The 27,002-nt window shown below is 51.7% G+C and overlaps 1 protein-coding gene across 1 annotated transcript in view; it reads left to right on the top strand.

Moving 5' to 3' along the window:
* kcp (kielin cysteine rich BMP regulator) overlaps positions 1-27,002 on the top strand; it is a gene marked incomplete at its 5' end in the record, with an annotated part of 133,848 nt that overhangs the window by 16,502 nt on the left and 90,344 nt on the right. The window contains 6 exons of the mRNA XM_067980480.1: positions 3,326-3,393; positions 6,051-6,147; positions 12,120-12,202; positions 13,110-13,203; positions 19,530-19,609; positions 24,934-25,027. Of these exons, the coding sequence (XP_067836581.1) occupies positions 3,326-3,393; positions 6,051-6,147; positions 12,120-12,202; positions 13,110-13,203; positions 19,530-19,609; positions 24,934-25,027 (516 nt within the window). The remainder of the gene's footprint in view (positions 1-3,325; positions 3,394-6,050; positions 6,148-12,119; positions 12,203-13,109; positions 13,204-19,529; positions 19,610-24,933; positions 25,028-27,002) is intronic.

Genomic DNA, 27,002 nt, shown 5'->3' with positions numbered 1-27,002 from the left:
CTGTTTTTTTTTTATTCATTCATGGGATGTGGGCGTCGCTGGCGAGACCGGCATTTATTGCCCATCCCTAAGTGCCCTTGAGAAGGTGGTGGTGAGCCGCCTTCTTGAACCGCTGCAGTCCGTATGGTGACGGTTCTCCCACAGTGCTGTTAGGAAGGGAGTTCCAGGATTTTGACCCAGCGACGATGAAGGAACGGCGATATATTTCCAAGTCGGGATGGTGTGTGACTTGGAGGGGAACGTGCAGGTGGTGTTATTCCCATGTGCCTGCTGCTCTTGTCCTTCTAGGTGGTAGAGGTCGCGGGTTTGGGAGGTGCTGTCGAAGAAGCCTTGGCGAGTTGCTGCAGTGCATCCTGTGGATGGTGCACACTGCAGCCACAGTGCACTGGTGGTGGAGGGAGTGAATGTTTAGGGTGGTGGATGGGGTGCCAATCAAGCGGGCTGCTTTGTCCTGGATGTTGTCGAGCTTCTTGAGTGTTGTTGGAGCTGCACTCATCCAGGCAAGTGGAGAGTATTCCATCACACTCCTGACTTGTGCCTTGTACATGGTGGAAAGGCTTTGGGGAGTCAGGAGGTGAGTCACTCGCCGCAGAATACCCAGCCTTTGACCTGCTCTTGTCGCCACAGTATTTATGTGGCTGGTCCAGTTAAGGTTCTGGTCAATGGTGACCCCCAGGATGTTGATGGTAGGGGATTCGGCGATGGTAATGCCGTTGAATGTCAAGGGGAGGTTGTTAGACTCTTTCTTGTTGGAGATGGTCATTGCCTGGCACTTCTGTGGCACGAATGTTACTTGCCACTTATCAGCCCAAGCCTGGATGTTGTCCAGGTCTTGCTGCATGCGGGCACTGATTGCTTCATTATCTGAAGGGTTGCAAATGGAACTGAACACTGCAATCAGCGAACATCCCCATTTCCGACCTTATGATGGAGGGAAGGTTATTGTTGAAGCAGCTGAAGATGGTTGGGCCTCGGACACTGCCCTGAGGAACTCCTGCAGCAATGTCCTGGGGCTGAGATGATTGGCCTCCAACAACCACTACCATCTCCCTTTGTGCTAGGTATGGCTTATTGGTGCCACACTCGGTCAAATGCTGCCTTGATGTCAAGGGCAGTCACTCTCACCTCACCTCTGGAATTCAGCTCTTTTGTCCATGTTTGGACCAAGGCTGTAATGAGGTCTGGAGCCGAGTGGTCCTGGCGGAACCTAAACTGAGCATCATTGAGCAGGTTATAGATGAGTAAGTGCTGCTTGATAGCACTGTCGACGACACCTTCCATCACTTTACTGATGATTGAGAGTAGACTGATCTGGCAGTAATTGGCCGGATTGGATTTGTCCTGCTTTTTGTGGGCAAGACATACCTGGGCAATTTTCCACATTGGCGGGTAGATGCCAGTGTTGTAGCTGTACTGGAACAGTTTGGCTAGACGCGCGGCTAGTTTTGGAGCACAAGTCTTCAGCACGACAGCCAGGATGTTGTCAGGGCCCATAGCCTTTGCTTTATCCAGTGCACTCAGCCGTTTCTTGACATCATGTGGAGTGAATCAAATTGGCTGAAGACTGGTTTCTGTGATGGTAGGGATATCGGGAGGAGGCCGAGATGGATCATCCACTCGGCACTTCTGGCTGAAGATGGTTGCAAACGCTTCAGCCTTGTCTTTTGCACTCACGTGCTGGACTGCGCCATCATTGAGGATGGGGATGTTTGCAGAGCCTCCTCCTCCCGTTAGTTGTTTAATTGTCCACCACCATTCACAACTGGATGTGGCAGGACTGCAGAGCTTTGATCTGATCCATTGGTTGTGGAATCGTTTAGCTCTGTCTATAGCATGTTGCTTCCGCTGTTTAGCATGCGTGTAGTCCTGAGTTGCAGCTTCACCAGGTTGGCACCTCATTTTTAGGTACGCCTGGTGCTGCTCCTGGCATGCTCTTCTACACTCCTCATTGAACCAGGGTTGAACCCCTGGCTTGTTGGTAATGGTAGAGTGAGGAATATGCCGGGCCATGAGGTTACAGATTGTGCTGAAATACAATTCTGCTGCTGCTGATGACCCACAGTGCCTCATGGATGCTCAGTTTTGAGCTGCTAGATCTGTTCTGAATCTATCCCATTTAGCACGATGGTAGTGCCACACAACACGTTGGATGGTGTCCTCAGTGCGAAGACGGGACTTCATCTCCACGAGGACTGTGCGGTGGTCACTCCTATCAATACTGTCATGGACAAATGCATCTACGACAGGTAGATTGGTGAGGACGAGGTCGAGTTGGTTTTTCCCTCGTGTTGGTTCTCTCACCACCTGCCGCAGGCCCAGTCTAGCAGCTATGTCCTTCAGGACTCGGCCAGCTCGGTCAGTAGTGGTGCTACCGAGCCACTCTTGGTGATGGACATTGAAATCTCCCACCCAGAGTACATTCTGTGCCCTTGCTACCCTCAGTGCTTCCTCCAAGTGGTGTTCAACATGGAGGAGGACTGATTCATCAGCTGAGGGGGGTCAGTAGGTGGTAATCAGCTGGAGGTTTCCTTGCCCATTGTTTGACCTGATGCCATGAGATTTCATGGGGTCCAGAGTCAATGTTGAGGACTCCCAGGGCCAATCCCTCCTGACTGTATATCACTGTACCGCCACCTCTGGTGGGTCTGTCCTGCCGGTGGGACAGGACATACCCAGGGATGGTGATGGAAGAGTCTGGGACGTTGGCTGAAAGGTATGATTCTGTGAGTACGGCTATGTCAGGCTGTTGCTTGACTAGTCTGTGGGACAGCTCGCCCAATTTTGGCACAAGTCCCCAGATGTTAGTGAGGAGGACTTTGCAGGGTCGACTGGGCTTGGTTTGCCTTTGTCGTGTCCGGTGCTTAGTGGTCCGATGCTGGGCGGTCCGTCCGGTTTTATTCTTATTGTGACTTTTTGTAGCGAGATTTTACAACTGAGTGGCTTGCTCGGCCATTTCAGAGGGCAATTAAGAATCAACCACATTGCTGTGGGTCTGGAGTCACATATAGGCCCAGACCGGGTAAGGACAGCAGGTTTCCTTCCCTAAAGGACATTGGTGAACCAGATGGGTTTTTATGACAATCCGGTAGTTTCATGGCCACCATTACTGATACTAGTATTTTTAATTCTATTTTCAATTAATTAACTGAATTTAAATTTCCCAGCTGCCGTAGCAGGATTTGAACTCATGACTCTGGATTATTAGTCCAGTAACATAACCACTATGCTCCCGTTCCAGGAGCTCTGTCTGTCTGTCCCTCCCTCAGTGTTGCCCCTTATCCTCAGGCCCTGTAGTTGTGTAAAGTTTTGTCTGTTTGTTGTGCAGACTGTGCTGATGGAAGAGTTGATGGGGAGAGCTGGACGCCCGAGGCGTGTACACACTGCTCCTGTGAGGTAGGAGGACCCCGTGATGTATGACAGCGTTCTCATCACAGACTGAGAAATGGAGTGAAGGGACCTTTGGGGGGGAGAAAGATGCTGAAGTCTGTCTTGGGGCTCAGTCAGTCTCGCACTGGGGTACAGTTCCTTTTGGTGGAGTACACTTGACACCGATGCTTTGGTTTTGTGCCTGAAGGACCGTCGATTTGCCGTGAAATTCAGAAGCCTGTTTAAAACAGGGGCCGGAAAATTTCAGAGTTTTTGAGGGTTTGTCCCCTGATATTTGAGGAGCCTCGTTTCAAGGCTGTAAATGAGAAAAGGCTGTGAGGGGAGATTAGTGGATGGGAAAATGTCCCCATGGTCACGTCTGTGCAAAATAACCAGGACGGGGGTGGTTTCTGTAAACTGCCCCCTGTTTTGCTGAAAGTGTCACTGACCGGCAGCAAACCGTCTGACTCGATTCTCCAGCGAGCCTCAATTTGAGGTCGGGGTCCCGCCCACAACAGGCTGGGGACTTGTTCCAATATTTAAATCAGGGTCCTGCAAAGAACCATTGGGCGGAGCCAACTGGCACTGAGCGTCGAGCGGCCAAACCGGCCGCCCTCAAACTGACCGCTGTGGTCACTCCAAAATCTGCCACACAAATGCTTCTCTTTGCATCAAAACCTGCTCAGTCCCTGTGCGTCTGCACGAGGTCAGGGGTCATGACACACCCTGTGCGTCTGCACGGGGTCGGGGGTCGTGACACTTGCTGTGCGACTTTGCAAGGTCAGGGGTCAAGACACTACCTGTGCATGCAAGAGGTCAGGGGTTATCACACTCTCTGTGCGTTCGAAATGTCGGGGTTAAAGGAAATGCAATAATTTGGACTAATGGAACCGCGCGATGATGGCAGGCTTTAGCGGGTTTGGATCTTCCTGTGAGCTCACCATGAGCAAAATGCAAACTTAACTGGAACTTGCATTGGATGAAAGAGGACATTTAATTCTAACGTTCTCTTTTTGTTCCTGTCTCGATCCCCTGTGTAGAACGGCCACGTCCGCTGTAGCGCAGAGACGTGTAAAGCTGTTCACTGCCAGTATCCCATCACCCCAACGGGCAAGTGCTGTCCCGAATGTGGCGGGTGCCTGTATAACGGGCGCAGACTGCGGAATGGGCAGATTCATCGGGCAGATCCTTGCATCAAGTGTTTGTGTAAGGTGGGTGATTGCAGGGTAAGGTAAGGGTGTGGTGGGTGTGTTACCAAGCAGGCCACGTGACGGGATCATACAGGGCGAACCGCTACCAGGCACAGGACAGCTCCTGGACATAGTGTGTTGGTCAGGCACAATTCAAAGATTCATAGCAAGGATCGACCGGGTCAGTCTTGGAATGAGACATATTAGCAGATCAGAGAGATGCCAAACTGGGGGGGTGACATTCTCTGGGATATCCTGTTCTTCATGGGCCAGGTCTACAGCATCATCAGTGTCATCATCGTCTGGGACATCCAACGTCAATTGGGGTTGCCAACCCTCCAGGATTGTCCTGGAGTCTCCAGGAATGGAAGATTGATCTCCAGGATACTGCTGTTAGCAACACAAGGGAGAGAAATCATCGAGGCAATAAAAACATTGTGTTTTTCAATAATTTCTTTGAACACTTTTGTTTATTATTTATAAAAATATTGGACTTTGGCCATTGGATGATTCTTGACTCTCAGTCAACCAGGTAATGAAGAGCCTGTTTGCTTTCCAATTGACCATGGAAAGGCGGGGCTCCACGAGGAGCGACATGTTGGGAGACCAATGGAGGAGGGGGTTCTTCGAGGATGGACATGTTGGGTGACCAATGACGGGAGTGTGAGGGTGGGGCTCCGTGAGGATGGACATGTTGGGCAAACAATGGTGGGGGCAGGGTTCTGTGAGGATGGACGTGTTTGATGACCAATGACGGGAGTGTTGGGGCGGGGTGATTGGAGGCAGGAGGTCATGTGATGAAACCTCCAGGAATATGTCCAATCAGAGTTGGTAACCCCTAACGGTCAGTCCTCTCCTGATTGTAAAGATGTGAATCACACTCCGTGCTCCCGCAATTCATGAGATGGCGCTGGGCACACACTGTAAACCACCCTGGACCTCTCCAGAGACCAGAACCTTCCTCAATGGTTTGCTCAGTCCATAAGGATGGCCTGGTGTTTGGTTCTCTCTCTGTCAATGGGGAACAGGTCATGCACTGATCCTGGGGCTTGGCATTAGGATGTGAGGAGCAAGGGTTTTATTCGGACCATCGAGGGGTTGGGGTGAGAGGAGGCAGATCTCTGATGGGCCAAGACTCTCTGAATAACAGTGAAAATCTGCTAAGTGAGCCTGTTTGTTGGCTGCAGCAGCTGTTGCCATGGCACCTCCATCCTGTTCCTCATGGGCTGGTGTCACCATCCAGCGAGGAGTGTCTTGGAGTAATCAAGACCGGAGGTGAGAGGTGGATGAGGGGTTCAGCGGAAGAAACTCAGTCGGACAGTATTTCCAATCAGTCCCACGGAGCAGCCGTGCCCTGGAGATGGGACCTGTGTGATTTTCTATCCTTGCTGTGTGTCTGAATGTACAGTTTGGAAGAAAAAGGCAACTGGCCAGGAGAATTACTGATCAAAACAGGAATGACGATTGGTTTCTAATTTATTTTTCTCTCTGCAGAATGGAGACGTGCAGTGTCAGGAAATCACCTGCTCAGGCCTCACCTGTTTGGACCAGTACAAACCAGCTGGGGAATGCTGCCCCATCTGTCGGCCAGGTAACCTTAGGCATTCCATCGAAGTGTCCAGGTAACTACACAACTCCCATCACTAGTGTCCATTCCCACAAAGCTCCAACAACGAGCTCCACTGACCAGCCACATCCCAGGAGACGGGAGCATTCCTCATGGATTATTTTTTTTTGACGTTCTTCCTTTCTGACCCGTGATGGACACAGGATCCACGGACACTGGGCACCTGTGGATCTCCCTTTCGGTATTAATCATATCTCAGCCAGATAGTAAGTGTTGGCAGGGAGACCCCTGTCCTGTCCGCATTACGCACACCGGACAGTGATCAGGAGCAGGAACCCAGGCTGATTCCCCCTCTCACAAACCCCGTGATCACTGGACAGTGATAAGGAACCCTGGCTGATTCTCTCTCTCTCACCCAGAGGTCACTGGACAAGGATCAGGAGCAGGAACCCTGGCTGATTCCCCCCTCTCTCTAACCGAGGGGTCACTGGACAGTGATCAGGAGCAGGAACCCTGGCTGATTCCCCCCCTCTCTAACCGAGGGGTCACTGGACAGTGATCAGGAGCAGGAACCCTGGCTGATTCCCCCCTCTCTCTAACTCAGGGGTCACTGGACAGTGATCAGGAGCAGGAACCCTGGCTGATTCCCCCCTCTCTCTAACCCTGCGGTCACTGGGCAGTGATCAGGAGCAGGAACCCTGGCTGATTTCCCCTCTCTCTAACCCAGGGGTCACTGGACAGTGATCAGGAGCAGGAACACTGGCTGATTTCCCCCCCCTCTCTAACCGAGGGGTCACTGGACAGTGATCGGGAGCAGGAACCCTGGCTGATTCCCCCCTCTCTCTAACTCAGGGGTCACTGGACAGTGATCAGGAGCAGGAACCCTGGCTGATTCCCCCCTCTCTCTAACCCTGCGGTCACTGGACAGTGATCAGGAGCAGGAACCCTGGCTGATTTCCCCTCTCTCTAACCCAGGGGTCACTGGGCAGTGATCAGGAGCAGGAACCCTGGCTGATTCCCCCCTCTCTCTAACCCTGCGGTCACTGGACAGTGATCAGGAGCAGGAACCCTGGCTGATTTCCCCTCTCTCTAACCCAGGGGTCACTGGACAGTGATCAGGAGCAGGAACACTGGCTGATTTCCCCCTCTCTCTAACCCAGGGATCAGTGGTCAGGATACGGTAGCATAGTGGTTATGTTACTGGACTAGTAATCCAGAGGCCTGGACTAAAATCCAGAGTCATGAGTTCAAATCCCGCCACGGCAGCTAGCGAATTTAAAATTCAATTAATTAATTAAATTCAATTAATTAAATAAAATCTGGAATTAAAATACTAGTATCAGTAATGGTGGCCATGAAACTACCGGATTGTCGTAAAAACCCATCTGGTTCACTAATGTCCTTCAGGGAAGGAAACCTGCCGTCCTTACCCGGTCTGGGCCTATATGTGACTCCAGACCCACAGCAATGTGGTTGATTCTTAATTGCCCTCTGAAATGGCCTAGCAAGCCACTCAGTTGTAAAATCTCGCTACGAAAAAGTCATAATAAGAATAAAACCGGACGGACCACCCGGCATCGGACCACTAGGCACCGGACACGACAACGGCAAAACACCAAGCCCAGTCGACCCTGCAAGGTCCTCCTTACTAACATCTGGGGACTTGTGCCAAAATTGGGAGAGCTGTCCCACAGACATAGCCTGACATAGCCATACTCACAGAATCATACCTTTCAACCAACGTCCCAGACTCTTCCATCACCATCCCTGGGTATGTCCTGTCCCATCGGCAGGACAGACCCACCAGAGGTGGCGGTACAGTGATATACAGTCAGGAGGGAGTGGCCCTGGGAGTCCTCAACATTGACTCTGGACCCCATGAAATCTCATGGCATCAGGTCAAACATGGGCAAGGAAACCTCCAGCTGATTACCACCTACCGTCCTCCCTCAGCTGATGAATCAGTCATCCTCCATGTTGAGCACCACTTGGAGGAAGCACTGAGGGTAGCAAGGGCACAAAATGTACTCTGGGTGGGGGACTTCAATGTCCATCACCAAGAGTGGCTCAGTAGCACCGGCTACTGACCGAGCTGGCCGAGTCCTGAAGGACGTAGCTGCTAGACTGGGCCTGCGGCAGGTGGTGAGCGAACCAATACGAGGGAAAAACTTACTTGACCCTGTCCTCACCAATCTACCTGTCGCAAATGCATCTGTCCATGACAGTATTGGTAGGAGTGACCACCGCACAGTCCTCGTGGAGATGAAGTCCCGTCTTCGCACTGAGGACACCATCCAACGTGTTGTGTGGCACTACCACCGTGCTAAATGGGATAGATTCAGAACAGCTCAAAACTGGGCATCCATGAGGCGCTGTGGGCCATCAGCAGCAGCAGAATTGTATTCCAGCACAATCTGTAACCTCATGGCCCGGCATATTCCTCACTCTACCATTACCAACAAACCAGGGGATCAACCCTGGTTCAATGAGGAGTGTAGAAGAGCATGCCAGGAGCAGCACCAGGTGTACCTAAAAATGAGGTGCCAACCTGGTGAAGCTACAACTCAGGACTACATGCATGCTAAACAGCGGAAGCAACATGCTACAGACAGAGCTAAACGATTCCACAACCAATGGATCAGATCAAAGCTCTTGCAGTCCTGCCACATCCAGTCGTGAATGGTGGTGGACAATTAAACAACTAACGGGAGGAGGAGGCTCTGCAAACATCCCCATCCTCAATGATGGCGCAGTCCAGCACGTGAGTGCAAAAGACAAGGCTGAAGCGTTTGCAACCATCTTCAGCCAGAAGTGCCGAGTGGATGATCCATCTCGGCCTCCTCCCAATATCCCCACCATCACAAAAGCCAGTCTTCGGCCAATTCGATTCACTCCACGTGATATCAAGAAATGGCTGAGTGCACTGGATACAGCAAAGGCTATGGGCCCCGACAACATCCCGGCTGTCGTGCTGAAGACTTGTGCTCCAGAACTAGCTGCGCCTCCAGCCAAGCTGTTCCAGTAAGCTACAACACTGGCATCTACCCGACAATGTGGAAAATTGCCCAGGTATGTCCAGTCCACAAAAAGCAGGACAAATCCAATCCGGCCAAATACCGCCCCATCAGTCTACTCTCAATCATCAGCAAAGTGATGGAAGGTGTCATCGACAGTGCTATCAAGCGGCACTTTCTCACCAATAACCTGCTCACCGATGCTCAGTTTGGGTTCCGCCAGGACCACTCGGCTCCAGACCTCATTACAGCCTTGGTCCAAACATGGACAAAAGAGCTGAATTCCAGAGGTGAGGTGAGAGTGACTGCCCTTGACATCAAGGCAGCATTTGACCGAGTGTGGCACCAAGGAGCCCTAGTAAAATTGAAGTCAATGGGAATCAGGGGGAAAACTCTCCAGTGGCTGGAGTCATACCTAGCATAAAGGAAGATGGTAGTGGTTGTTGGAGGCCAATCGTCTCAGCCCCAGGGCATTGCTGCAGGAGTTCCTCAGGGCAGTGTCCTAGGCCCAACCATCTTCAGCTACTTCTTCAATGACCTTCCCTCCATCATAAGGTCAGAAATGGGGATGTTCGCTGATGACTGCACAGTGTTCAGTTCCATTCGCAACCCCTCAAATAATGAAGCAGTCCGAGCCCGCATGCAGCAAGACCTGAACAACATCCAGGCTTGGGCTCATAAGTGGCAAGTAACATTCGCGCCAGACAAGTGCCAGGCAATGACCATCTCCAACAAGAGACAGTCTAACCACCTCCCCCTGACATTCAACGGCATTACCATCGCCGAATCCCCCACCATCAACATCCTGGGGGTCACCATTGACCAGAAACTTAACTGGACCAGCCATATAAATACTGTGGCTACGAGAGCAGGTCAGAGGCTGGGTATTCTGCGGCGAGTGACTCTCCTCCTGACTCCCCAAAGCCTTTCCACCATCTACAAGGCACAAGTCAGGAGTGTGATGGAATACTCTCCACTTGCTTGGATGAGTGCAGCTCCAACAACACTCAAGAAGCTCGACACCATCCAAGATAAAGCAGCCCGCTTGATTGGCACCCCATCCACCACCCTAAACATTCACTCCCTTCATCACCGGCGCACTGTGGCTGCAGTGTGTACCATCCACAGGATGCACTGCAGCAACTCGCCAAGGCTTCTTCGACAGCACCTCCCAAACCCGCGACCTCTACCACCTTGAAGGACGAGAGCAGCAGGCACATGGGAACAACACCACCTGCACGTTCCCCTCCAAGTCACACGCCATCCCGACTTGGAAATATATCGCCGTTCCTTCATTGTCGCTGGGTCAAAATCCTGGAACTCCCTTCCTAACAGCACTGTGGGAGAACCTTCACCACACGGACTGCAGCGGTTCAAGAAGGCGGCTCACCACCACCTTCTCGAGGGCAGTTAGGGATGGGCAATAAATGCTGGCCTCGCCAGCGACGCCCACATCCCGTGAACAAATGAAAAAAAAAGGAACCCTGGCTGATTCCCCCTCTCTCTAACCCAAGTGCTGAAGCATTGTCCCCAAGGCTACCCATTTAACCAGCGCAAACTCAGACGGTTACTCAGACTGGCAAAAGGCAGGAAGTGGTGTTCCAAAGGGATTGGTGCTGGTACCACTGTGGTTCACCATTTACATTAACGATTGGGACTGGGAATTGGAAGTACAATTTCAAAATTTACGGACGACATCAAATTAGGGGGTATAGTTAATACTGAGGAGGACTGTGACAAAATACAGGAAGACATTAATAAACTTACAGAATGGGAGTGTAATTGGCAAATGAATTTCAATGTAGATAAGTGTGAGGTGGTGCATTTTGATAGGAAGAATAAGGAGGCCACATATTGCTTGGATAATAAGAGTCTAAATGGGGTAGAGGAGCAGAGGGATCTGGGGGTACAGATACTAAAAGTAGTGATGCAGATTAATAAGGCCATAAAAAAGGCAAATCAAGCACGAGGTTCATTTCGAGACGGATAGAATTGAAAAACAGAGAAGTTATGTTAAACTTGTATAGAACCTTGGTTAGACCACACTTGGAGTATTGCGAAGAGTTCTGGTCTCCATATTATAAAAAGGATATAGAGGCATTGGAGAAGGTGCAAAAAAGATTTACTAGGATGATACCAGAACTGAAAGGTTATAAATAACAGGAAAGATTGAAAATGCTGGGGCTCTTTTCTCTAGAAAAGAGAAGGTTGAGGGGTGACCTGATAGAGGTCTTTAAGATTATGAAAGGGTTTGATAGGGTAGACGTAGAGAAGATGTTTCCACTTGTGGGGGAGACTAAACTAGGGACCATAAATATAAGAGAGTCACTAATAAATCCAATAGGGAATTCAGGAGAAACTTCTTTACCCAGAGAGTGGTGAGAATGTGGAACTCACTCCCACAAGGAGTGGTTGAGGTGAATAGTGTGGATGGATTTAAGGGGAAGCTGGATAAACACATGAGGGAGAAAGGAATAGAAGGATATGCTGATAGGGTGAGATGAAGTAGGGAGGGAGGAGGCTCGTGTGGAGAATAAACACCAGCATGGCCCTGTTGGGCCGAATGGCCTGTTTCTGTGCTGGACATTCTATTTAATAAACTGGGATCAAACCTGCGCAATCCTCAGTCTAAGTGGCTTATTGATAACCTGGGCAATGAATCTAGTCAATGGGCCATTGTGGAGCGAGACTTTATTGACACTCCCAGGGCAGGTACAGGGTTAGATACAGAGTAAAGCTCCCTCTACACTGTCCCATCAAACACTCCCAGGGCAGGTACAGGGTTAGATACAGAGTAAAGCTCCCTCTACACTGTCCCATCAAACACTCCCAGGGCAGGTACAGGGTTAGATACAGAGTAAAGCTCCCTCTACACTGTCCCGTCAAACACTCCCAGGGCAGGTACAGGGTTAGATACAGAGTAAAGCTCCCTCTACACTGATTGGGGTATTTGTGACTGACTCTGTTCTCTGTTTGGTTCAGGCTGTGAATATGAAGGGAAGTTGTACATGAATGGAGACATCTTCTCATCCAGTGCCAACCCCTGCACGAACTGTTCGTGTGTGGTAAGTGTAGCATTGCTAAAAATTGAAAAGTATTGGTGTTTCCTTATTAATCAGTCACTGAAATGGCCACTGGCAGCTTGACCCCTGGTTATTTGGCCCTTGGCCTTTTGGAACTGCCATGTTTGACCCCCTGGCTCTTTGACCCCCCCACTCCCACTCCCTGGTTCTTTGACCCCTCACTCCCAGTCCCTGGTTCTTTGACCCCCACTCCCAGTCCCTGGTTCTTTGACCCCCACTCCCAGACCCTGGTTCTTTGACCCCCCACTCCCAGTCCCTGGTTCTTTGACCCCCCCACTCCCAGTCCCTGGCTCTTTGACCCCCCCTCCCCACTCCCTGGCTCTTTGACCCCCACTCCCAGTCCCTGGTTCTTTGACCCCCCACTCCCAGTCCCTGGTTCTTTGACCCCCCGCTCCCAGACCCTGGTTCTTTGACACTCGCTCCCACTCCCTGGCTCTTTGACCCCCACTCCCACTCCCTGGCTCTTTTAACCCCCACTCCCAGACTCTGGTTCTTTGACCCCCCACTCCCAGACCCTGGTTCTTTGACCCCCCACTCCCAGACCCTGGTTCTTTGACCCCCCACTCCCAGACCCTGGTTCTTTGACCCCCGCTCCCAGTCCCTGGCTCTTTGACCCCCCCCACTCCCAGTCCCTGGTTCTTTGACCCCCGCTCCCAGTCCCTGGCTCTTTGACCCCCCCCCACTCCCAGTCCCTGGTTCTTTGACGACCGCCCCCCCCACCCCGGACCCCAGTTCTTGTTGGACCCCCTGTTTGATTTGACTCTTGTTTTTTTGATGAGGCCTGGTTGATTTGAGTGCTTAAGTACGAATTCACTAACCTTTCATACCCAGTTTTTAATGATCATTACTCATTTACAGGTTTTTAATTTCTGCTGTTTGTTTATTACAGAGCAGCCTGGTGAGATGTGCCCCCCTGCACTGCCAGCCTCTGTTCTGTTCAAACCCAGTCCAGGGGCCCGGGCAGTGCTGCCCCAGCTGCCCAGGTGAGAGCAAAACCGTGCGTCAGGCTGAGACAGTCAGGTTTGGGGAAGATGCTCAATTCTCTGACTCCGACACACAGCAAACTCAACAGCGACAATCTGAGTGCACACACACTGACAAACTGACACAAACATGAAAATAGTGACAGGGTTAAGCACACCAACATGTGAAAATAGTGACAGGAAAAACACACCAATGTGTGAAAATAGTGACAGGAAGAAAGCTCGTTCTGTGTTTGTAACACATTGTGTGGGAGTTCTGAGCAGCACAGTGTACATTCCTGGCCCGCGCTCTGATAGTTATGGGGAGTTCAAATGGGGCCTCATGTCGAAAGTCGGCTTTTCAAGAAAATGTGCACAATCTCTCCTAAACCCCAAACCCCGTCCTACACTCTCCGAAACCCCAATCCCCATCCTTCACACTCTCTCCTAAACCCCAATCCCCATCCTACACTCTCTCTCCTAAACCCCAATCCCCATCCTACGCTCTCTCCTAAACCCCAATCCCCATCCTACACTCTCCGAAACCCCAATCCCCATCCTACACTCTCTCCTAAACCCCAATCCCCGTCCTACACTCTCTCTCTCCTAAACCCCAATCCCCATCCTTCACTCTCTCTCCTAAACCCCAATCCCCATCCTTCACTCTCTCTCCTAAACCCCAATCCCCATCCTACACTCTCTCTCCTAAACCCCAATCCCCATCCTACACTCTCCTAAACCCCAATCCCCATCCTACACTCTCCTAAACCCCAATCCCCATCCTACACTCTCCTAAACCCCAATCCCCATCCTACACTCTCCTAAACCCCAATCCCCATCCTACACTCTCCTAAACCCCAATCCCCATCCTACACTCTCTCTCCTAAACCCCAATCCCCATCCGACACTCTCCTAAACCCCAATCCCCATCCTACACTCTCTCTCCTAAACCCCAATCCCCATTCTGCACTCTCTCTCCTAAACCCCAATCCCCATCCTACACTCTCTCTCCTAAACCCCAATCCCCATCCTACACTCTCTCTCCTAAACCCCAATCCCCATTCTGCACTCTCTCTCCTAAACCCCAATCCCCGTCCTTCACACCCTCTCCTAAACCCCAATCCCCATCCGACACTCTCCTAAACCCCAATCCCCATCCGACACTCTCCTAAACCCCAATCCCCGTCTTTCACTAGGGAATACACAATGAATGGGAGGACCCTAGGCAAGACAGAGGGTCAGAGAGATCTTGGTGTGCAAGTTCACAGATCCCTGAAGGCGGCGGAACAGGTAGATAAGGTGGTAAAGAAGGCATATGGGATACTTGCCTTTATTAGCCGAGGCATAGAATATAAGAGCAAGGAGGTTATGATGGAGCTGTATAAAACACTGGTTAGGCCACAGCTGGAGTACTGTGTGCAGTTCTGGTCGCCACACTACAGGAAGGATGTGATCGCTTTGGAGAGGGTGCAGAGGAGATTCACCAGGATGTTACCAGGGCTGGAGTGCTTCAGCTATGAAGAGAGACTGGGAAGATTGGGTTTGTTTTCCTTGGAGCAGAGGAGGCTGAGGGGGGACATGATTGAGGTGTACAAAATTATGAGGGGCACAAATAGGATGGATACTAAGGAGCTTTTTCCCTTCGTTGAGGGTTCTATAACAAGGGGACATAGATTCAAGGTAAAAGGCGGGAGGTTTAGAGGGGATTTGAGAAAGAACTTTTTCACCCAGAGGGTGGTTGGAGTCTGGAACTCACTGCCTGAGAGGGTTGTGGAGGCAGGAACCCTCACAACATTCAAGAAGCATTTGGATGAGCACTTGAAATGCCATAGCATACAAGGCTATGGACCAAATGCTGGAATATGGGATTAGAGTAGACAGGGCTGATGGCCGGCGCGGACACGATGGGCCGAAGGGCCTCTATCCGTGCTGTATAACTCTATGACTCTATGACTCCTAAACCCCAATCCCCATCCTTCACTCTCTCCTAAACCCCAATCCCCATCCTTCACTCTCTCCTAAACCCCAATCCCCATCCTACGCTCTCTCCTAAACCCCAATCCCCATCCTACGCTCTCTCCTAAACCCCAATCCCCATCCTACGCTCTCTCCTAAACCCCAATCCCTATCCTACACTCTCTCTCCTAAACCCCAATCCCCATCCTACACTCTCTCCTAAACCCCAATCCCCATCCTACACTCTCTCCTAAACCCCAATCCCCATCCTACGCTCTCTCCTAAACCCCAATCCCCATCCTACACTCTCTCCTAAACCCCAATCCCCATCCTACACTCTCTCCTAAACCCCAATCCCCATCCTACGCTCTCTCCTAAACCCCAATCCCCATCCTACACTCTCTCCTAAACCCCAATCCCCATCCTACGCTCTCTCCTAAACCCCAATCCCTATCCTACACTCTCTCTCCTAAACCCCAATCCCCATCCTACGCTCTCTCCTAAACCCCAATCCCTATCCTACACTCTATCTCCTAAACCCCAATCCCCATCCTACACTCTCTCCTAAACCCCAATCCCCATCCTACACTCTCTCCTAAACCCCAATCCCCATCCTTCACTCTCTCCTAAACCCCAATCCCCATCCTACGCTCTCTCCTAAACCCCAATCCCCATCCTACGCTCTCTCCTAAACCCCAATCCCCATCCTTCACTCTCTCCTAAACCCCAATCCCCATCCTACACTCTCTCCTAAACCCCAATCCCCATCCTACACTCTCTCCTAAACCCCAATCCCCATCCTACACTCTCTCCTAAACCCCAATCCCTATCCTACACTCTCTCCTAAACCCCAATCCCCGTCCTACACTCTCCTAAACCCCAATCCCCATCCTTCACTCTCTCCTAAACCCCAATCCCCGTCCTTCACTCTCTCCTAAACCCCAATCCCCATCCTACACTCTCTCCTAAACCCCAATCCCCGTCCTACACTCTCTCCTAAACCCCAATCCCCGTCCTACACTCTCCTAAACCCCAATCCCCATCCTACACTCTCTCTCCTAAACCCCAATCCCCATCCTACGCTCTCTCCTAAACCCCAATCCCCATCCTTCACTCTCTCCTAAACCCCAATCCCCATCCTACACTCTCTCCTAAACCCCAATCCCCGTCCTACACTCTCTCTCCTAAACCCCAATCCCCGTCCTACACTCTCCTAAACCCCAATCCCCGTCCTACACTCTCTCCTAAACCCCAATCCCCGTCCTACACTCTCCTAAACCCCAATCCCCATCCTACACTCTCTCCTAAACCCCAATCCCCATCCTACACTCTCTCCTAAACCCCAATCCCCGTCCTACACACTCTCTCCTAAACCCCAATCCCCATCCTCCACTCTCTCTCCTAAACCCCAATCCCCATCCTCCACTCTCTCTCCTAAACCCCAATCCCCATCCTCCACTCTCGCTCCTAAACCCCAATCCCCATCCTACGCTCTCTCCTAAACCCCAATCCCCGTCCTACACTCTCTCTCCTAAACCCCAATCCCCATCCTCCACTCTCTCTCCTAAACCCCAATCCCCATCCTACGCTCTCTCCTAAACCCCAATCCCCATCCTACACTCTCTCCTAAACCCCAATCCCCATTCTACACTCTCCTAAACCCCAATCCCCATCCTACACTCTCTCCTAAACCCCAATCCCCATCCTACACTCTCCTAAACCCCAATCCCCATCCTACACTCTCTCTCCTAAACCCCAATCCCCGTCCTACACTCTCTCTCCTAAACCCCAATCCCCGTCCTACGTTCTCTCCTAAACCCCAATCCCCATCCTACACTCTCCTAAACCCCAATCCCCATCCTACGCTCTCTCCTAAACCCCAATCCCCATCCTACGCTCTCTCCTAAACCCCAATCCCCATCCTACACTCTCTCTCCTAAACCCCAATCCCCATCCTCCACTCTCTCTCCTAAACCCCAATCCCCATCCTACGCTCTCTCCTAAACCCCAATCCCCATCCTACGCTCTCTCCTAAACCCCAATCCCCATCCTACACTCTCTCCTAAACCCCAATCCCCGTCCTACACTCTCTCTCCTAAACCCCAATCCCCATCCTCCACTCTCTCTCCTAAACCCCAATCCCCATCCTACGCTCTCTCCTAAACCCCAATCCCCATCCTACGCTCTCTCCTAAACCCCAATCCCCATCCTACACTCTCTCCTAAACCCCAATCCCCATCCTACACTCTCCTAAACCCCAATCCCCATCCTACGCTCTCTCCTAAACCCCAATCCCCATCCTACGCTCTCTCCTAAACCCTAATCCCCATCCTACACTCTCCTAAACCCCAATCCCCATCCTACACTCTCTCTCCTAAACCCCAATCCCCGTCCTACACTCTCTCCTAAACCCCAATCCCCGTCCTACGCTCTCTCCTAAACCCCAATCCCCATCCTACACTCTCCTAAACCCCAATCCCCATCCTACGCTCTCTCCTAAACCCCAATCCCCATCCTACACTCTCTCCTAAACCCCAATCCCCATCCTACACTCTCCTAAACCCCAATCCCCATCCTACACTCTCTCTCCTAAACCCCAATCCCCGTCCTACACTCTCTCTCCTAAACCCCAATCCCCATCCTACACTCTCTCTCCTAAACCCCAATCCCCATCCTACACTCTCTCTCCTAAACCCCAATCCCCATCCTACACTCTCTCCTAAACCCCAATCCCCATCCTACACTCTCTCCTAAACCCCAATCCCCGTCCTACACTCTCTCCTAAACCCCAATCCCCATCCTACACTCTCTCCTAAACCCCAATCCCCATCCTACACTCTCTCCTAAACCCCAATCCCCATCCTACACTCTCCTAAACCCCAATCCCCATCCTACACTCTCTCTCCTAAACCCCAATCCCCATCCTACACTCTCTCCTAAACCCCAATCCCCGTCCTACACTCTCTCTCCTAAAACCCAATCCCCATCCTACGCTCTCTCCTAAACCCCAATCCCCATCCTACACTCTCTCCTAAACCCCAATCCCCATCCTACACTCTCCTAAACCCCAATCCCCATCCTACACTCTCTCTCCTAAACCCCAATCCCCATCCTACACTCTCCTAAACCCCAATCCCCATCCTACACTCTCCTAAACCCCAATCCCCATCCTACACTCTCCTAAACCCCAATCCCCATCCTACACTCTCCTAAACCCCAATCCCCATCCTACACTCTCCTAAACCCCAATCCCCATCCTACACTCTCTCCTAAACCCCAATCCCCATCCTACACTCTCTCCTAAACCCCAATCCCCTTCCTACACTCTCTCCTAAACCCCAATCCCCATCCTACACTCTCTCCTAAACCCCAATCCCCATCCTTCACTCTCTCCTGAACCCCAATCCCCATCCTACACTCTCTCCTAAACCCCAATCCCCATCCTACACTCTCTCCTAAACCCCAATCCCCATCCTACACTCTCTCCTAAACCCCAATCCCCGTCCTACACACTCTCTCCTAAACCCCAATCCCCATCCTACACTCTCTCCTAAACCCCAATCCCCATCCTTCACTCTCTCTCCTAAACCCCAATCCCCATCCTACACTCTCTCCTAAACCCCAATCCCCGTCCTACACTCTCTCCTAAACCCCAATCCCCGTCCTACACTCTCTCTCCTAAACCCCAATCCCCGTCCTACACTCTCCGAAACCCCAATCCCCATCCTACACTCTCCTAAACCCCAATCCCCGTCCTACACTCTCTCTCCTAAACCCCAATCCCCGTCCTACACTCTCCTAAACCACAATCCCCATCCTACACTCTCCTAAACCCCAATCCCCGTCCTACACTCTCTCTCCTAAACCCCAATCCCCGTCCTACACTCTCTCTCCTAAACCCCAATCCCCGTCCTACACTCTCTCTCCTAAACCCCAATCCCCGTCCTACACTCTCCTAAACCACAATCCCCATCCTCCACTCTCTCTCCTAAACCCCAATCCCTGTCCTACACTCTCTCCTCCTGCCATCCTCACTGTGTTGATATCATGCTCTTCTCACCATCTCTGACTCGAACTCATTCTTTCCCTGGGTCTCAAACTTTGGAACTCCTCCCCGCTCAATCTGCCTTCCCTCCACAACTCTTTAATACCTAAACTTGGTATTGCCAGATCACTACTTCTTAACTGTCCTTATGTTCTTTGTGTTTTTGTAACTTGGTCTTGCCCTGCTCTCTGGGCCTTGACCATGTTTTCCAATAAACCCAATGTAATCCTGGTCCTGATGCCGCTCAATGCTGTGTAGCGACATTGGGTTCTTGGTGGGAGCCAGTAGGGTGTGAGTATTGACCTCAGCCCAGCTGCTGATAAAACTTGTTTCTTTCCTCTCACAGGGTGTGATGTGGACGGTACCATCCTGGATCATGGCCAGACATTGACTTCACGAGACGGCTGCCAGACATGTCTGTGCACGGTGAGTAACAGGGGGGGGTTTCAACTCGTGGAAGTGCTTACACTTGTAAATTCACACAGGACTAGGAGACAGCCATTCAGCCCATCGAGGCTGCTCCGCCATCTTGTTAGAACTAGGGGGCATAATCTTAGAATAAGGGGCTGCTCTTTCAAAACTGAGATGAGGAGAAACTTCTTCACTCAGAGGGTGGTAGGTCTGTGGAATTTGCTGCCCCAGGAAGCTGTGGAAGCTACATCATTAGATAAATTTAAAACAGAAATAGACAGTTTCCTAGAAGTAAAGGGAATTAGGGGTTATGGGGAGCGGGCAGGAAATTGGACATGAAGCTGAGTTCGGATCGGTCAATGCCCTGTGGGTGGCGGAGAGGGCCCAGGGGCTATGTGGCCGGGTCCTGCTCCGACTTCTTGTGTTCTTTAGATTTGTGGTTGGGATCAGATCAGCCATGATCTTATTGAATGGCGGAGCAGGCTCGAGGGGCCGATTGGCCTACTCCTGCTCCAATTTCTTATGTTCTCTCTGTGTTAAAGCTCCCTCATTCCCTGAGGTTAGATTGTGTGAATGAATGCTGGATCCCTGGCAATATGCATGGTTCTCTGGAGCAGAAACCGGTTCCCTTTAATGTAGCTGGGTAGAAATTGGTGTGCAATCACAGGTGATTCCACTCCTGGCCCACGCTCCTCCATTCTGACACACAGTGATCCAAGCTGCGGGCACTGATCTCCTTACCCTGCTGGAGTGCCCAGGAGAACGGCAGGACCATGACTGCAAGCCCAGGCTATGGAGACAGGGCAAAGCCTTCTGGTAAAATCATTAAAAAAACGCAAACAATTCAGTGGATACATTGAATCATGTTATTGTGAAATATTTAATTATTTGATTTTGTTAAAATACTGTTTAACATCTTATTTTGAATATTAGTAATTTCAGTGAGAAAAATGGCAAGCAACAATTTTTTCTGATCATACTTTTGAGTAATTTGTGGGGAAAATCTAATCCAGTCCCTAGTGGCCGTGTGACAGGGAGCCGTGACAGGGCAGTGATCGGATTAACACTGGAAATCACGTTAGAGCCCCCCTGACAGTTCCACGTTGGGATTTCCAACGCAAATATTTACATAAAGATTTTCAATGACATATGAATTTTAATATTCACAATCGATAGGTACTTGAGAGGGGCCTGTGTTATATATATTGTGGGGAGGGGCCTGTGTTATATATATTGTGGGGAGGGGCCTGTGTTATATATATTGTGGGGAGGGGCCTGTGTTATATATATATTGTGGGGAGGGGCTTGTGTTATATATATTGTGGGGAGGGGCCTGTGTTATATATATTGTGGGGAGGGGCCTGTGTTATATATATTGTGGGGAGGGGCTTGTGTTATATATATTGTGGGGAGGGGCCTGTGTTATATATATTGTGGGGAGGGGCCTGTGTTATATATATTGTGGGGAGGGGCCTGTGTTATATATATATTGTGGGGAGGGGCCTGTGTTATATATATTGTGGGGAGGGGCCTGTGTTATATATATATTGTGGGGAGGGGCTTGTGTTATATATATTTTGGGGAGGGGCTTGTGTTATATATATTGTGGGGAGGGGCTTGTGTTATATATATTTTGGGGAGGGGCTGACGTGTGGGGGTTTGGGTTCCTCATATGTGAATGTAGACTCTGTTTGTTAGCAGGCAATTGAACTATGGGAGGCATCATCACAAGAGCCCAGATCTGTGTACACACAGAGATATACTCGGAGATACACACACACACTCAGACCATTCAATAAGATCGTGGCTGATCTTCGACCTCAACTCCACTTTCCCCCCGATCCCCATATCCCTCGAGTCCATGTACGCATACATGTACACACACACACACATATACCGTGCAACGAAGGTTCACTAGATTGATTCATGGGATGAGAGGGTTGTCCTGTGAGGAGAGATTGAGTAGAATGGGCCTATACTCTCTGGAGTTTAGAAGAATGAGAGGTGATTTCATTGAAACATATAAGATTCTGAGGGGGCTTGACAGGGTAGATGCTGAGAGGTTGTTTCCCCCTGGCTGGAGAATCTAGAACTAGGGGGCATAGTCTCAGGTTATCGGGTCGGACATTTAGGACTGAGATGAGGAATTTCTTCATTCAGAGGGTTGTGAATCTTTGGAATTCTCTACCTCAGAGGGCTGTGGATGCTCAGTCGTTGAGTATATTCAGGACTGAGATCGATAGATTTTTGGACTGAAGAGATATGGGGATCGGGCGGGAAAGTGGAGTTGAGGTCGAAGATCAGCCATGATCTGATTGAATGGCGGAGCAGGCTCGAGGGGCCACGTGGCCTCCTCCTGCTCCTATTTCTTATGTTCTTATGTGCACGTGCACAAGTATACACACGTGCACAAGTATACACACGTGCACAAGTATACACACGCGCACAAGTATACACACGCGCACAAGTATACACACGTGCACAAGTATACACACGTGCACAAGTATACACACGTGCACAAGTATACACACGTGCACACGCTTATTTCCCATCGGAGGTCCGTGGTAGTGATCAGGAGCAGGATCTCTGGCTGACCTTTGCCCCTCCCTCTGCCAAGTATAGAGGCCGCAGTCGGTGGGGATGGCTCCCTTGCCATGGGAAGAGTGTATTGTGCGTACAGTTAATCTGACAGCCGGCCCCCTCCCCCCTAATTAAGAGAATGCTCTCTGACAGAGCTGGCAGTGATCTAAAGCTGAAACAGATGGACAGCGAGGACTGTTTGAAATGTTGAAAGGATGTTTCCAGGGGCTTGGGGAGGGTCTGCTGCCTGAATTAGCGACATCATTAAATAAATTTAAAACAGAAATAGACAGTTTCATAGAAGTCAAGGGAATTCGGGGTTACGGGGAGCGGGCAGGAAATTGGACATGAATTTAGATTTGAGGTTAGGATCAGATCAGCCATGATCTTATTGAATGGCGGAGCAGGCTCGAGGGGCCGATTGGCCCACTCCTGCTCCTATTTCTTATGTTCTTATGTTAGTTTCTGGCGAGGGACCAGCTCGATCTCTGGAGTATGGTCCCTGAGCACAGTAACCTGATCCTGGCAGTAATTACATGTCAAGCAGCTCTGCAGTTAGAAGATTTCCAAGAGATTTTCAGTTAACCCCTCGAGGCAAGGATCAGCATGTCGGTTAAAAGTCTCCTGGGGGATTGAGAGTCTTCAGATGTTTTTGTTGTGCATTCTGCTTATTAACATGTGAATGTGAAGCATGAGTGAGAGGAAGACAGAGCAGGTCCTGTCAGCTCAGAATGTCAGCACTGTCCAAGATGCTGCACATGTGAGCTTGTTCACCCGTGTGAGTGTGAGAGTGCGTGAGTGTGAGCACATGCGTGTCAGTGTTTGTGCTTGTGAACGTGTTTGTGTGGCGTGAGTGTGTTTGTGTGTGCGTGGCGTGTTTGTGTGTGCGTGGCGTGTTTGTGTGTGCGTGGCGTGTTTGTGGGTGTGTACGTGATCCTCTTCGGCCGAGCATACCACGTGTTCTGACCAGTTGAGTCCGGACAATGGCGTTCGGGGTCCTTGGTCCCTGGGCTACCCTCCTGACCCAGGGCCGCGGTCACAGCGATGGGGGGAGTGGGGCACTCGGTCACTGCCCATCATTCTCGGGGCCGTTACCCTCTTACATTCACCTCTTGCATCTCGTAGTCCCAAACAGGTCCTCCCACATCTCCAACTTCCACGTCTGCATCAGTAATTAGGGGGGCGGGAACGGGCTCTGTCTCTACAGAAGGCCAGTCAGACATTCCATCATCTTCCAGGTGCGTGCTCCCTGCCCCTTTTAAGGGCTGCTGGTGTTTGAATCCTGCACCATGTCCACCCTCCCAGACGGGAGAGGTGCCAATTATACCTGGGACCTGGCCCCTGATCATGGAGGCTGAGGGTGGGGGCAGGGCTGGTCACCCTCCAAACCACAATCCCACGGTACATCGGGCTGACCCCCTGTTTCTCTGTCTCACTCACACTCCTGGTCCCACACAGAACGAGGCCACCTCTACCAGCAGTCACTGGAAGGGAACGTTGGTTATAAAATGGCCCACTCTCCCCCTGCACCAAGCCTTGGCCTTGTCAGCTGTCCCTGTCTAGTTTATGGAACTGAAGTGTTGTCAGATCCTCGGCTCTCGTCCTGTTCCTGTTGAGAATATATCAAGTGCCGTTCCATGCACTGGCAGTGTCTCGTTGCTGGATGTTCTACACACACAAGGCCTGATTGGTCAGTTGTGTGTCACATTGAGCTTAGTCCTCTCGTTCCTTAGTAACTGCCCACCCTCCCATAGCTCTGCTCCGCAGGGTCTCGGACACTGGCCAAGCCTGCTGTGGACCCTGAGCCAGTTCTGTCCACAGCTCCTCTTGTTCTGGATGGTTACAGGAGATGGTTGACTCTGACAGGACCTGCTCATGCGAATCGCGGGCTTTTAATGAGCTGTTTTTGAACAAAACCGCTTAATGAGGGGCCAGAGAGAGAGAATATCAAAGCAGGCAGATTTCTGCTTCACGTCCCCTGGATAAAGGAGCTTGCTGGGCCTTTACATGTCCCAAATTGAAGAATGTTCAGAATAAAAGCGATGAGACGAGACTCTGGGCCGAGCCCAAGGGGTTAAGGGAAGGTCAAGGCCGGCATTTGTTTTTGGGCAAGGAACACGAGGGATTCTTGGACATGGGCCGAGCCCGAACTGATGGGGGCGGGGGTCGAGGGCTGGGGTCAGGGACAGGGTTCAGAGTCAGGGTGGGGGCAGGGGTCAGGGTGGGGAGGGTGGGTGGTAGTCTGGGTCGGGGAGGGAGTGGGGAGGAGGCGCTGGGTTTGTGAAATGTTCAGACTCTGTCCACTTCCTGTGTGAAAAACACCTAGACATACAATTCCAGATTGTAGTTTTGTGACATTGTATTGAACATGAATGTTGTCCAATGTCTGACCCAGTAACTGCTCCTCCTGGAGTAGCACACAGAGGACACGAGTCCATTGTAATCCTGCTGTGTGCTGGTTCACTAATCCCAGCCAGGAGACAGCAGTCACCACAGTGTGGAGGAGAACACATCAGCCACCATTCATTCAGTTCCCAGTGTAACACGTGTGTGCGTGTCCACGGGTTTGTGTGTCTGCGTGCATTTGTGTGTCTCTGCGTGCAGGTCCATGTATATCTTCACGTGTGTCTGCAGTGGAGTACACTGCTCACAGGTGGAGAGTGGGCATTGGGCTGAGCTACTGATATTGGAGGCCGTCAGTGAGGAATCAGAGGACACTTTAAAAATACAACTAAATGTTCCCGTTTTGTGTTTTGCAGGAAGGGCAAGTGGTGTGTGAAAAGGAAGAGTGTGTGACCAGCTGCAGGAACCCAGTCCCAGCGCGGGACGGGACCTGCTGTCCCCAGTGTGTTGGTGAGATCCCTTTACACTCACTGGGGGTCCTGGATCCACAGGCTCCTGCCACTCCCCTTATACATGCTCACTCTCACTCTCACTCTCACTCTCGCGCACAGGCCCGCGCACGCACACACATTTCCTAACAGGTGAATGGTGATAAGAAGTAGGAACCCTGGCAGACTTGCCCCTCCTTGGCACAGGGCCCTGGGGGCAATTGTCGGTGCTGGGTCCCCAACTCTTTACAATCTATATTCACGATTTGGAGGAGGGGACCGAGTGTAACATATCAAAGTTTGCAGATGATACAAAGATGGGAGGGAAAGTAGAGAGTGAGGAGGACATAAAAAACCTACAAGGGGATATAGACAGGCTGGGTGAGTGGGCGGAGATTTGGCAGATGCAATACAATATTGGAAAATGTGAGGTTATGCACTTTGGCAGGAAAAATCAGAGAGCAAGTTATTATCTTAATGGCGAGAAACTGGAAAGTACTGCAGTACAAAGGGATCTGGGGGTCCTAGTGCAAGAAAATCAAAAAGTTAGTATGCAGGTGCAGCAGGTGATCAAGAAGGCCAACGGAATGTTGGCTTTTATTGCTAGGGGGATAGAATGTAAAAACAGGGAGGTATTGCTGCAGTTATATAAAGTATTGGTGAGACCGCACCTGGAATACTGCATACAGTTTTGGTGTCCATACTTAAGAAAAGACATACTTGCTCTCGAGGCAGTACAAAGAAGGTTCACTCGGTCAAACCCGGGGATGAGGGGGCGGACATATGAGGAGAGGTTGAGTAGATTGGGACTCGACTCATTGGAGTTCAGAAGAATGAGAGGCGATCTTATTGAAACATAAGATTGTGAAGGGTCTTGATCGGGTGGATGCGGTAAGGATGTTCCCAAGGATGGGTGAAACTAGAACTCGGGGGCATAATCTTAGAATAAGGGGCTGCTCTTTCAAAACTGAGATGAGGAGAAACTTCTTCACTCAGAGGGTAGTAGGTCTGTGGAATTTGCTGCCCCAGGAAGCTGTGGAAGCTACATCATTAAATAAATTTAAAACAGAAATAGACAGTTTCATAGAAGTCAAGGGAATTCGGGGTTACGGGGAGTGGGCAGGAAATTGGACATGAATTTAGATTTGAGATTAGGATCAGATCAGCCATGATCTTATTGAATGGCGGAGCAGGCTCGAGGGGCCGATTGGCCCACTCCTGCTCCTGTTTCTGATGTTCTTATGTGCCTGAGATCAGTGAGCTCTGCACAGACCAGGGGCGAAACCTGAACCTCAAGACCACACCGTGCGGTGAATTTATCCAGCAGGCCACGCGGGCATCTTTCCACGAACATTTTCTCATGAAGCGCTCCGACCCGCCCCGCCGGTCCCCGCCCCTCCGACCCGCCCCTCCGACCCGCCCCGCCGGTCCCCGCCCCTCCGACCCGCCCCTCCGACCCGCCCCTCCGACCCGCCCTGCCGGTCCCCGCCCCTCCGACCCGCCCTGCCGGTCCCCGCCCCTCCGACCCGCCCCTCCGACCCGCCCCTCCGACCCGCCCTGCCGGTCCCCGCCCCTCAGACCCGCCCCGCCGGTCCCCGCCCCTCAGACCCGCCCCGCCGGTCCCCGCCCCTCAGACCCGCCCCGCTGGTCCCCGCCCCTCCGACCCGCCCCGCCGGTCCCCGCCCCTCAGACCCGCCCCGCCGGTCCCCGCCCCTCCGACCCACCCCGCCGGTCCCCGCCCCTCAGACCCGCCCCTCCGACCCGCCCCGCCGGTCCCCCGCCCCTCCGACCCGCCCCGCCGGTCCCCGCCCCTCAGACCCGCCCCGCCGGTCCCCGCCCCTCAGACCCGCCCCGCCGGTCCCCGCCCCTCCGACCCGCCCCGCCGGTCCCCGCCCCTCCGACCCGCCCCGCCGGTCCCCGCCCCTCCGACCCGCCCCGCCGGTCCCCGCCCCTCCGACCCGCCCCGCCGGTCCCCGCCCCTCCGACCCGCCCCGCCG

This window comes from Heptranchias perlo, unplaced genomic scaffold, assembly GCF_035084215.1.
Source record: "Heptranchias perlo isolate sHepPer1 unplaced genomic scaffold, sHepPer1.hap1 HAP1_SCAFFOLD_594, whole genome shotgun sequence".
In the NCBI taxonomy this organism is placed as follows: Eukaryota; Metazoa; Chordata; class Chondrichthyes; order Hexanchiformes; family Hexanchidae; genus Heptranchias; species Heptranchias perlo.
The sequence above is the reverse complement of the archived record's forward strand: the minus strand, read 5'-3'. Positions and strand labels throughout refer to the sequence as shown.